The sequence below is a fragment of the Elaeis guineensis genome, chromosome 13 (assembly GCF_000442705.2).
Source record: "Elaeis guineensis isolate ETL-2024a chromosome 13, EG11, whole genome shotgun sequence".
NCBI classification, from domain to species: domain Eukaryota; kingdom Viridiplantae; phylum Streptophyta; class Magnoliopsida; order Arecales; family Arecaceae; genus Elaeis; species Elaeis guineensis.
The window spans coordinates 9,796,758-9,809,519 of NC_026005.2; the positions used below are offsets into that span (position 1 = coordinate 9,796,758).

The 12,762-nt window shown below is 36.4% G+C and overlaps 1 protein-coding gene and 1 non-coding gene across 2 annotated transcripts; both read right to left on the reverse strand.

Annotated features, from left to right (window-relative positions):
- Positions 1-3,682: 3,682 nt before the first annotated feature.
- Positions 3,683-3,756, reverse strand: TRNAE-UUC (transfer RNA glutamic acid (anticodon UUC)). Its single transcript has one exon. It is a non-coding gene; the product is annotated as a tRNA-Glu (tRNA).
- Positions 3,757-4,149: 393 nt separating this feature from the next.
- LOC105056738 (1-aminocyclopropane-1-carboxylate oxidase 1) lies at positions 4,150-6,574 on the reverse strand. Its single transcript, XM_010939047.4, has 3 exons — positions 6,171-6,574; positions 5,739-6,060; positions 4,150-5,076 (listed from the first exon to the last, which is right to left on the reverse strand). Exons 1-3 carry the CDS (start codon positions 6,554-6,556, stop codon positions 4,804-4,806), a joined length of 981 nt encoding a protein of 326 aa, XP_010937349.3. The 5' UTR covers positions 6,557-6,574; the 3' UTR covers positions 4,150-4,803.
- Positions 6,575-12,762: the final 6,188 nt, after the last annotated feature.

Sequence of the window (12,762 nt, forward strand, 5' to 3'; positions counted from 1 at the left end):
GGAAAGATGTTTGAGCTGTCTGAGTCTAAGCAATAGGAGTTTAAGCAACCGAAGTTTAAAATGATTGAGTTCTAAGAACTTGCAGTCTCTAAATTGATTAAGATTCTAAAACATTTTGTGGGCACTCAGCTATTTTATGACCCTGTTGGCCACACTTGAAATAAGCTCCATTTGCTTTCCTGCATGTCTCGTCTTATGGACACCATCAATACTGCACACTTAAGCCTGTCTTGTTGATTAACCTTACCATAAAATCCTTGTTTCTCCTGATGAAAATCAGTTGAATATTTAGAACCTTCATTTGCTCGAAATTTCATAGATCCCCCAAATTTCAATTCATTCTGCTCAGTACAAGTCTCAAAATCTCTACCTCTTTTCTTTGGCTTTTCTTCTTTTATATTTTGGATTTCCTTCCAGATAACTTCAATATTCTTAGCCCCGTCTACTAGATCATCATAATTTGCTGAGTGTACTACAGTAAGACCCCTTCGAATATATGGTTCCAATCCCTCGAATCTTCTCATCTTGGACTTATCATCTGCAACAAGGGTGGGAGCGAATCGAGATAGTTTGTTAAATTCTGCCTCATATTCGTCTACAGTCATTCCTCCTTGTAATAAATTAAGGAATTATCTTTCCAATTCCCTTAGTCGGCTAGTAGGAAAATATTTGGAATAAAAAGCAGTGTGAAACCTCTGCCATGTAATTGATCCATAACTAGAAGTAAGAGTACGTTCTATAGACTTCCACCAATGATGAGTCCTATCCTGAAGCATATATGTAGCAAATCTGGCCTTTTCCTCATCAGTACATTCCATAGCTCTAAAAGCTTTCTTCATCTCATCTATCCAAGTCTCAGCCTCTTGGGGATTAGTAGTACCTTTGTAGGTTGGAGAGGCGATTTTTTGAACTCTGCTATACTCTTTCTATGATCGGATGGGCTAGGATTCTAGTGAGTGCAAAGATTGCTGAGGTAACTCTGTTTGTTGACGCACCAACCCCACAACCTCCTGAATTAATTGAAGCATTTGATCTGAATTTTCAGTTATATTCCTTAATGGAACTACTGTCTGATCCATGATCGGTTGATTTGTAACTGACTGATCCATTGCCGCTTCTTATTGAACATCAGGATTCACATTCTGATTTAAATGCCCTTGATCCGATGGGTTTCAGCCATTAATTCATGGAGAACTTCACCCTGAGAACCTCTTCTCAAATCGCTTATTCTTCGGCTATGACCTCTGTAGAGCAGCATCCTTGATTTCAATAAAAATAAAATAGACATCATAACAACATTTGAAGCAAAATAACATAAATTTATTGACAAGAAAGCATGCACAAATAGAGACGTCTCACGACCTAATTTCTACCCAACTCCCAACTTTCCAACGGTCCTAAGGATCTTTAAATCTAGGCTCTATTATCACTATTTCTAACATAACTGATCATGATCCCTAATGATCTTAAACCTAAGTTCTGATACCATTAAATCTGTTACGTTCCAAACCAAGCGTGCAACAGACGTTGCATATCTGTGAGGTAGACCCCATAGACATGCAAGATAGACTATAAATAAAAATCTAACTATTTCATAATATTTCTAAACAAATAACAAGAGAACCTTGATCCTTGCAAATTAAGATCTCCTATAAATGCTCCAAACAACTATCGCACTTTCCCAAATAAAAATCTGAAAAATAGAGAAAGAACAATAATGAGCTATACTAGCTCAGTAAGTAACAAAATACTTCGAGGTGGGTCAAAATATATTAATGTGCAATAAAACTAAACAGATATAACTAATTGGGCAAAATTCAATAATAACAGATATAACAAATTGGGCAAAATTCAATAATAACAAATATCAAAGAATAATACTTATTTTATTTTTCAAAGCTTGCTTTCCATAAAATAATACTAGCTCTAACATTTGGCTATAGTCACGTAACCCAGTGGCATAAGTCGATAACAACTAACCAACCGATACGGATAACAGATATCAGATAATAATGCCCAAATATCACTATTCTAATCACCGACGGTGCAGTATCGAAACTAGTTTCTCAAATTACAAGTTGACAGATCTAACGTATAATCCCTCATTAGCGGGGCCAGAATAGATCATAGTCGTATGGAATATATATGAAAGTGATTTCACAATTTACCCGGTCACATTTTGTAAAATCCTTATTCAGAATAGATCATATGTTCAAATCATTTATTTGCAAAAATACAAAATATGTATTTATTCTTATATCAGAAATAACGTAGCATGCTTGACCATTCAATTAGACAGATGCAAAGAGTATTAAATTATTTTGAAATACATTAAGAAATATTAAGTCACTTAACTTGCAAACGACAAGAATCAAGATAAGTTCAACCTGGTCAAGATAAGTTCAATCTGGTCACACATATGCTTCAAGACCTAACAATTCAAAACCATACGTACACATGGGTTTGCTCGGTGACATGCTAATATTCAAAATAATTTTTAAAATCCTCAAAGATCTGATCAACTTTTAATTTCCTATAGGATGGATACCAGCCTTACCTAGCTTCTTATCATAGGATAGGAGCAAGAGGCGGCAAAGCCCATCAAAGGTTTGCCCAGAGCAAAAAAAGAATAGAGAGATTTATTCGGGAGAGAAACAGTGCGACAGGAAGATATCTCTTCCAATAAGAACGCGCGTCCGCTTCCTTCTTTTTTTTTTTTTTTTTTTTTTTTCCCTCCTCCCGCAAATGCCACGTACCGCTTAAGGTGGTACCGCTTCAACTCAAAGGCTGGGCCCGGTTCAGCTTACCAGGCCAAGCCTTTGTTGTTGGTTTTCTACGTTTCCAGTTATTTTTCTTTCAAGTGAACTATGACTGCCCCAGTATTTATTTGTTTTTCCCTAGGGTTTTCATGGGTGTTGAACCATCTGTGAAATGAAATAGCAATCAAATGCCTTTGTTGCTGTCGAGCAATACTGACTGTAACTTCAATGGGCTTCGATACAACATGATAAATTGATTTTCTTTTCTGATTTTTATCATTATTTTTTATTTTAAATGCAAGTTTTTGGTGTTCTTACCTAGCCATTTCTTAGATATATGAAATGAGATTGAGCTGAATTAAAATTTTGATATTAACTGAAATAAATTTCCTCACCAGTAGGTGTAGATTGGTTGATCTTTTGCATGAATGAAGAAGCCCCAATAATATCAGTACAATTGAATTTGTTGTTGGTTATCTAATTATGGATTCATGAAGTTTTTTTTTTTTTTTTGCAAAAATCACATGAGATTTTCAATGATCTCACTCTTGCTAATCTGTCAGTGAACTGCAGCACTTTTTTGTCACCACATGGCGCATTCAATATTTTAATATTGGTAGGAAAATAGAGGTGCACTTATTTTAAGAAACTAGTAATAATAGTTCTAAATAAATTAATAATATATATTATTTTAATATTTTTTAAAACTTATGTAACATGGTAATTAATCTTGAGTTAGACACGAGAAGATAAATAGTTCTAGATAACCGATGAAGATTGTCAACTTAGAACCCACCTATTAATATAAAATCTAAACAAAAAGGGTTAAAAATCGAAGAGGTATCATCACCTTCATGTTGACATAATTCATGATGTTCAAAATTTAAAAAAAAAAAATTTGAAAATGAAAAGAAAAAAAAATGTTCCATTGCCGGGATTTGAACCCGGGTCGCCTGGGTGAAAGCCAGGTATCCTAACCGGACTAGACGACAATGGAGTTGTGCTATTTTCCAATTACAGAATATATCAAAATCTACTTCCTTCATGTCAGACCATATAACGCTAGGGATTCGTCTGCATTCAGCCAAGGTTGTCGCACAGGGTTGAATCATTACTTTTCTCTTCAAATGTTCTCGTCGATCGTTAGGCAGGATCGAAGCCCCTGGCTGGCACATTTTGATTTGTTTACTTGGATTCAACACATTGCATTGTTATCTGATTATACTTTGATAGGTGATCACTAATGTCCATGATCATTATCTTCATTACAGCACTAATAACTAATAATAGTTAGATAGGGTTGTCACCATGACAAAAAAATTGAAAGCTTTTGCAAAGGTGTCCATGCAATGTTGCACAAATTCAAAAAACCAATGATCAAATTCGCCTATTCAACATCTAAAAACAAGTACTTATCAATCCTTTTCTCAACAAATAAAATAAAAAAGGTGCTAATAGATCCTAATCAAACCACATTCCAAAATGTTCAAAACACATTTCTAGTAGAAGGCCCCATAGGCAATTTGAGCCATGTTGATTGCATGAAAACATGCCCCAATTCTACAATGTTTGGCCATCAAATTAGTCATGAAGTTGACGTGATAACGAGTCCAGTAGACCATCTATCAACTTCATAACTTATTATGTCTAGCTAATCAATTACATAGGATTATTTGGAGACCGATAACCAAGATTTCACGTATCGATCGGTATCAATGTATGTTGGTACCATCATAATATGTGGTATAGAAAGCATACCGATATTTGGTATGCTGAATTGGATTCTATACCAAATGTATCAATACCGTAATAAAATGAAATCGGCATGGAATCTAGTATCAAGAGAGCGAATCTTTTGATAACTGCAACATATAAATATCCTCATAGCACATATATCCTGATGCATGTCTATGATCCAATTGCACCTGCTGAAAAGCTACACAGGAGACAATAAATCCATGCGCATGGATTTCACAGATAGCTAGGGTCCACTTTCCCTGATGGCATTACCAGAGTGCATGCCTACGTCCATCCTGCTTCCCTGCTACTTGCAAGGGGAGATGGCATAGTGAGAGATATGAATGACATCTTCAGGCCTGGAAGGAGGGTGGGTCTTGTTCCTCAACCGCAGCTGGAGATACTCCTTGTACCTGAAACCCCTGTAACTGGGAGCCTCGCCGATCTTGCTCGTGAACTGCGGCAAAGGCTCGATCCACTTCTCACCGTCGATGTTGAAGAAGAAAGCAAAGGAGTGCCGGTGTCTTCCTCTCCTTACCACCCTATGCATGGCGCTGTGGAACTTGTTGTTGCTCAGGACCTTCAAGAAAAACTACTCATGGCTTGGTCATGCAAATTTTTTTTTTTTTTCAATCCTCCCTACATGTCCTTAGGATTCCATCTAATTAACTGAATTGAAGTCAAGGACTGCGACCTAGTCGTCCACTTCAGAAGTTCTTCTTCTTACTTCTATTTTTTTTTGAAACAAAAAGCGCTTTGGGACATTTTCCAATTAAATCAATTAAAAAATGGTAAAGACCCGAGAAGAAGAAGCCTTTTTTTTTTTCCTCCCAATGTAGAGAAGAAGAAGGAATAATTAAAAATCTTTTTTCGAGGTTTATAATAATTTTTTTTAATCATTGTGAACATATCATTCTTGTGCTACAAATATGGTGTACTTATGATGAAATGTATGAACATTGTACCAAGGTAACCAAGCACTTTATGAAACTTTGATTCCATAATTTCCCATAAGAAAACCAAAAAGAAATCATTTTGTTTTGGAAATTATTTCAAATTTAATACCGCAGAATGGGAATTATTACTGTGCTTATATTGCTAGACAGAGATTTTAATCAATCTGATGCATTTCGACCCAAAGTTAATGCAGCTGGCGGCATAGGTCAATGCTTACTCACTTGAACATCCTCTGATCAGCATGATGCCCATTAAGCGGTAACTATTTGGATGGCCTTCACATACCTGAATGATATCTCCAACATTGACAATGATGCTCCCTTCCTGAGGATCAGCTGAGATCCACTCCCCATCTTTAAGAACCTCAAGCCCACCAACATCATCCTGGAAGACAAATGTGAGGCAATTCCCATCCTGGTGCTCACTTAATCCATTGTTCTCAACGCCGGTCGCAGGAAAATATCGCAGAGCCGCCATGAAGTCGGTTCTTCGATCTTTGTTGTACTCTTTGAAGAAGTTGGGAGGAAGGCCCATGCACTCATTTAAGATCTCCTCAACTAGTAATCCTATTCTTGCGAGCTGAGTAAAGCACTCATCCAGGACAGATCTTGAAGAAAGCGTCAAACAATGGATCAAGACTCTTTCAACATAATATACCTAATTTTACGGCTATCAACCTGGGAGGATAAAAGCTATAACCACACTATGAAGCAATACCTGAACTCAGGTGGGTCCGCAGGGAGCAAGTTGAATCCTAGCTCAGATGAGAACATCAGTAAATACTCATTCTTGTCAGGAGAATGGTCAGGCTGTCGAGAATAACCTGCAGGTAGAGGGGCTTCTGAGCCAACTATGGGCCTGAACTTGAGCTTCTCTTCTTCGGGGAGTTCGAAGAATGCCTTGGAGAGCTTGATGGCTTGGGCCATGAGCTCAGTGGACATGCCATGGTTCACTATCCGGAAGAAGCCATAGGTCTGGCAAGCATGGTGTATGATCTCTGTGGCCTGCTTCCTCCCAGCTTCATCTTCATGGAAGAAGGGAGACAAATCCACCGTAGGAATGGTGGTGCTGGGCTCACTCGCCATACTACTCGCCATTTTCATTATGCCAATGGGTGGGTACTCTTATTGCAGCTCAGTTCATGGTTCTATGTCTTGATTCAAGGGTCCTGAGAAAAAAAAATAATCGAAGATGACTTGGTCTCCAATTTTTTAAGTCAAACTAAACAGCTACTCGTTTACCTTGCCGACAAAAGGGAGATGCTTATTGCGCCCTATGGCTTGATTCCAAAGCACGCAAAACCAAAAAAAAAAGATTCCCCAGTGTCTAACGATCGAGTTTAGGTGAACTGCTGCAGCCTCTGGCGACAACTCGCGAATTATTCCTGATGTCTGACGAAATTCTAGCCTTCACAAAAATCACAAATAAATGGTGGACCACAAATCCGAACTCCAAAGCTTTTCAGTCACATGCAACCAGAATAGAGTTTTGTCTCCTAGCTTGTGTTGATTTGAAAAAGGCCTAAAGGATGAAAACCTTTTGGCGTGCGCACCAGAGGTAGAGTGGATTTTCTATTTTACCAAATCTTTTTAGCATCCGAGAAAACCCAAAAATCAAATCGAGACAAAACTACTCCTATTAGTGGGATTCATCCAATGGTTTCCAAATCCGATCACCCAATGGCTCCTATTGGTTCCCATCTAATTAGTCTCTACAACACGACTTACAAGATTATTGTTCTGCTAAACTGAATAAAACCTTATATTTTTAAAATTATTTCTCCTACCCAAGAGGCCTGTGTTGGGGGAAGATGTATTATGAAAAATATTCTTATTGCTCAAAAGATTACTCACTCTTTAATTCGTACCTCGTTTTTAAGAAAGCTTTTTTTGGTTAAAGTAGATGTGGAGAAAGCCTACGATAGAATCCAATGGAGTTTTCTTTTTCGAGTCCTTAAATCATTTAATTTTCATGATTAGTTCATTACTTGGATTTCAGCTTGTGTTTTAAACCTCAAATTTGCTCTTCTTATCAACGAAGTCCCTACGGATGGTTTTCTGCAAGTTGCGGTCTTCATCAGGATTGTCCTCTGTTGCTATTCCTGTTTGTATTGTATTCAGAAATTTTTTTAATCATTTTACAATCTGCTGTCCAAAATAAACTCATTCGTCTTCATAGCCACGGGTTTCATATTGCTGAAATTATCATATATGTTTTGAAAATGATTTCAAAATCTGATTTTTCTTGATACATTAGATGTATAGATGAATTTTAGAATCTGAAATTTAATTTTGGGTTTGATTTTGGAATATATATTTGATATGTGAAAGCTTGTATAGATCTGAATTTTGATTTAGAAAAAATTCTAGTTCATATTTATATGATACATAGATGCATGCATGAAATCTGAAATTTTATATGATCTGAATTTTGATTCATATATGTGTTATGTGGTTGCATATTTAGATCATAAATTTACTTTTGATATGATTCATTATTAGTATATAAGATATATGATATTATGTTGTAGATCTGAATTTTATTTAGATCTGAATTTTACATGCATATATGTGATATATGTTTGTATGTTAAATCTAAAATTATTTTTATGATTTAAAACTTACTTTCATATAAAAAATTTAGATCTGAAATTTGATTTTAGAATCTGAAATTTATATTTGTGCATGAGGATTTTGGTTATAGAAAAAACATAAATTAGGCCATGTAATAGGATTGCATCTAAAATTTTTGATTTGAGTCATATGGATCTAATTCGATTAAGTAATTGATCGAATCGAGTCAAGTGTTGATTAGGATCAGATCAATTAAGTTAAATAATCATGCAATTGTTATTGATCAAATTGATTGAGTCCCATATGTAGAATCGATTAACCTAAGGATCTAATTTGGCTCGATGGTTTGAGTCCGATTCGCTTGAGTTAACATGTTTGGACCAATTGACCTATTGGTGTCTAAGACAAGTTAATAAGACGTGGTACACTTAATCTGTTTTCTTGATCTTCTTCTTCTTCTCTTCTCTAGACTTTCTTCTTGCTTTGTGCTGCTGCTAGACACCAAGAACCAGCAGCAATTTGGGGCGTCAAACACCCTTCGCATGGAGAACTTGGGACGTCCCAAGTGTGGGGCGTGTGTGGGACGCCCAAGGGGGAAGGAGAAGAGAGCGAAAGAGAGGGCATGGAGAGGTCTCTTAGATGTGAGAGGTTGCTGGTTTGGATGTTGTAGGGACCTTAGAGGAGGTCCCTTTAAATAGGCATGAAGATTGAATCCTATTTAATCTCATAATACAAGTCCTACTTGTATTGAATTTTCTAATAGCTTAAGTTATCTAACTTACTTTAGGAGATCCTTTAGGCATTAACAAATGGGGCCCTTTCACTTATTATTTCACACCCCAAGACACACCCAAAGGATGCCCCATATGAAATCAAAAGGCCCTATAATTATAGGACACGCATAACTTGATCAAATCAAGGTGGCGCCTCATAATAACTATCAAAAAAAATTAATTAGGAACTTGCATCCTAATTTAATTAATCCTAACCTTAGACACCCAATAATTAGAGTCTCATGAATCTTATTCATGTAGGTTATTAGCAGATAATTTAGTTTGAATTATCTTATCAAATAAGTAATCCCAATGAAAAAAGAATTGAGTCCACGTGCTAGTAAGGTTACCTTGAACTCAATCGGATTTCTTTAAATCCAATTGACACTTCATAAGCTCAATTGCTAATTTCAAGTCTAATCTCTTTGTTGTGTAACCCTATAGGTTCAATTCTATCTGGTAGTGAGATATACAATGATCTCTATCAAAGTAACATTGAAATTCTTTTCAAAAGATCAGAACAATTCCACTCCAACTCATCAAAAATTGTCGATCTAGAACAATCCTAGTGAGCTCTCACAATCCACCAGTGACACCTAGCAGTATGTAATGACAATCTAGTAGAACTGAAATGAACCTCTAGGTATAGTTAACGTGTGATTCAATCCCTCTATCGTGAGTCCCAACTAGATGGCAGGTCATGGATAAATCATCAAACCTCATCATCAGTCATATGATAGATTCGATTAGCTCAAGTCCAGTTGTGACTTTTATGAATTTTTTTTTCATCAATCACACTATTGTGGCCATAGATTCTCGAACTTAGCTTATCAAATCCCATAGGACTACTCTTTTCTATCAAGATTGATAGTTTTCATCTTGATGTGCACCCTACCTCTATAGTAGACCAACTGTCATCAATATCCACTATAAGAGATCATTGAGATCCATATTTATGTATCAATCAAACTCCAGCAGCTTTACTGCAGACAGTAGTATAATCTTAGATCAAAAGACCATTCACACAACTACAGCATCGAGATGATCACTGACGATCGAGTAGAAATCTAAGTGATCTCTCATATGATCATGCTCAGTACTAGTTGTTCTCTAACAACTATCCGTACTCGTCATCCAGTGTCTCTACACTGTAGATCAGAGATTCATCTATCTCGAATGAAGCGATCTGTGTGTCAGTCTATTCGGATCGATCACCGTCCTCATGATGATCCTATGACTGAAAAAATTTAAGAATTAAATACATATCTCTAATTCTCAATACCTTGAGAATATGTATCGAAACTAATTTCTTGGATGATTCAAGGACACATTACACTTGAATGAAAAATAAATTTATCTTTTTATTGATCAAATTAATATATTAAGTACAAAATTGTGTCCTAGATTTATTACAATGTGTCAGCCATATTGGCTTCTAGGGTATACATCTAACAATCTCCCACTTAGACTAAAGTCAATTGGCCACAAATCTAAGTCTCATCTTCTCAAGGTGGACTTCTATTTTTGGTTGGCTCAACTGCTTAGTCAGGGATCTATCACGTTGTCTGTGGAGTCTACTCTTCACATCTCGACATGTTTCTTTTCGAAGTAGTCGCATATACTGCTGCTCTATGTGCTTGAACTTCTGGTGAGACCTTGGCTCCTAAGCAAGGGCTATGGTGCCATTGTCTTTGCAGTACTGTACCATGGCATCTAATGGTATGACATCCAGTTCTATAATTAATATTAGAATCAGAATTCGTCCTACACATCTACAGCACAGTCAGCTTTCATTGATCGATTACTTAGAACTCTTCCAGTATGTCGAACAAGAATACATCCTGATGTAGACATTCTATCATCAGCATCAAACATGAAGTTTGAGTCAGTGTATCCCTTGACTCGAAACTCAAAATCTCTTCGAAAGATCAAGAACAAATCCTTAGTCTTTCTTAAGTACTTAAGGATGTTCTTCTCTGCTATTCAGTGCTCCTCATTTGGATTCGACTGATACTTGCTCGTGACACTCACAACAAGGATAATATCAGATCGAGTACATAGCATGGTATATATGAGGCTCCCTATTGTTGAGGCAAAAGGGATCCTACTCATGCACTGCACCTTCTCAGATGTGGTCAGACACATCATTTTGGAGAGATTAATACCATGCCTAAAAGGTAAAAGTCCTCTTTTGGAGTTTTCTATGCTGAATCTCTTCAGCACTTTCTTTATGTACAGCTTTTGTGATAGGCCTAGCATCCGTTTAGGTCTATACCTATAGACTTTTATTCCGAGAATATAGGATGCTTCTCCTAGATCTTTCATGAAAAATTTATTGGACAACCATCTTTTGACCATGGTCAGTATGGGAATATCATTCCCAATGAGAAGAATATCATCCACGTACAATACGATGAATGTTATCGCACTCCTACTGACCCTTTTATATACACATGGTTCTTCTTCATTTTTTATGAAATCAAACAATTTGATTTTCTCATCCAAACGATGGTTCCAACTCCGAGAAGTTTGCTTTAATCTGTATATGGACCTTTGCAGCTTGCAGACTCTGTGATCACCATCACCAGACATGAAACCCATAGGCTGCTCCATATAGATATCTTCATCAAGATATCTATTCAGGAAAGTAGTTTTCACATCTATCTGTCAGATTTCATAATCATAATAAGCTGCAACGGTAAGCAGAGTGCGGATGGATTTCAGCATGGCTACGGACGAGAAGATTTTCTGATAGTCAATATCCTCGCGCTGACTATAACCTTTAGCCATAAGCCTAGCTTTATAGGTCTCTACCTTACCATCGGCATCTATCTTCCTTTTGTAGATCTATTTACACCCAATGGGTACAATACCCTCAGGTGGATCAGCTAAAGTTCAGACATGGTTCGAGTGCATTGAGTCAATTTCTGACTTCATAGCATCTAATCATTTCTTGAAATCGATGTCAGACATTGCCTCAGATCAAAAGATCATTCACACAACTACAGCATTGAGATGATCACTGACGATCAAGTAGAAATCCAAGCGATCTCTCATATGATCATGTTCAGTACTAGTTATTCTCTAATAATTGTCCGCACTCATCGCCTAGTATTTCTATACTGTAGACCAGAGACCCATCTATCCTGAAGGAAGTAATTTGTGCATCAGTCTATCCGAATCGATCACCATCCTCATGATGATCCTATGATCAGAAGTATTTAGGAATTAAATACATGTCTCTAATTTTCAACATCTTGAGAATATGTATCAAAACTAATTTCATAGACGATTCAAGGACACATCACACTTGAATGAAAAATAAATTTATCCTTTTATTGATCAAATTAATATATTAAGTATAAAATTGTGTCCTAGAATTATTACAATGTGTTAGCCATATTGGCTTTTAGGACATACATCTAATAGTGGACCTCATATATCTCACCTTTTTTATACTGATGATTGTCTCTTAGTGGCTCGTGCTACTATTCGTGATGCAATTTTTTTAAAACTTCTTTTAGACCCTTATTGCCATTATTCGAGACAGTTTGTAAATCATAGTAAATCTTATATCATTATTAGCCCTTCTATTCCATCGACTATTAAGCATATTATCATTTCAACTCTAGGTATGACTCAGAAAAGGGGTAATTGAAAATATTTGGGTATTCCAATCTCTGATACCAAACTTCGTCTGATGGATTTTAGATTTTTATTTGATAAAATTCTATCTAAAATTCAATCTTAGAAATGACGAACTCTTTTATTTATTGGGCGATTTACTTTACTGCAATCAGTTCTTACATCCATTTCTCTGTACATGATGTCTGCCACTTCAATTTTGGTTTCAGTTTTGAACTTATTTGAACAGGAGTTTCATTCTTTCCTTTGGGGTCATGATTTACATCAACGTCGGATTCACTTGATATTTTGGGAAACTATTTGTATCCCGAAAGTTAG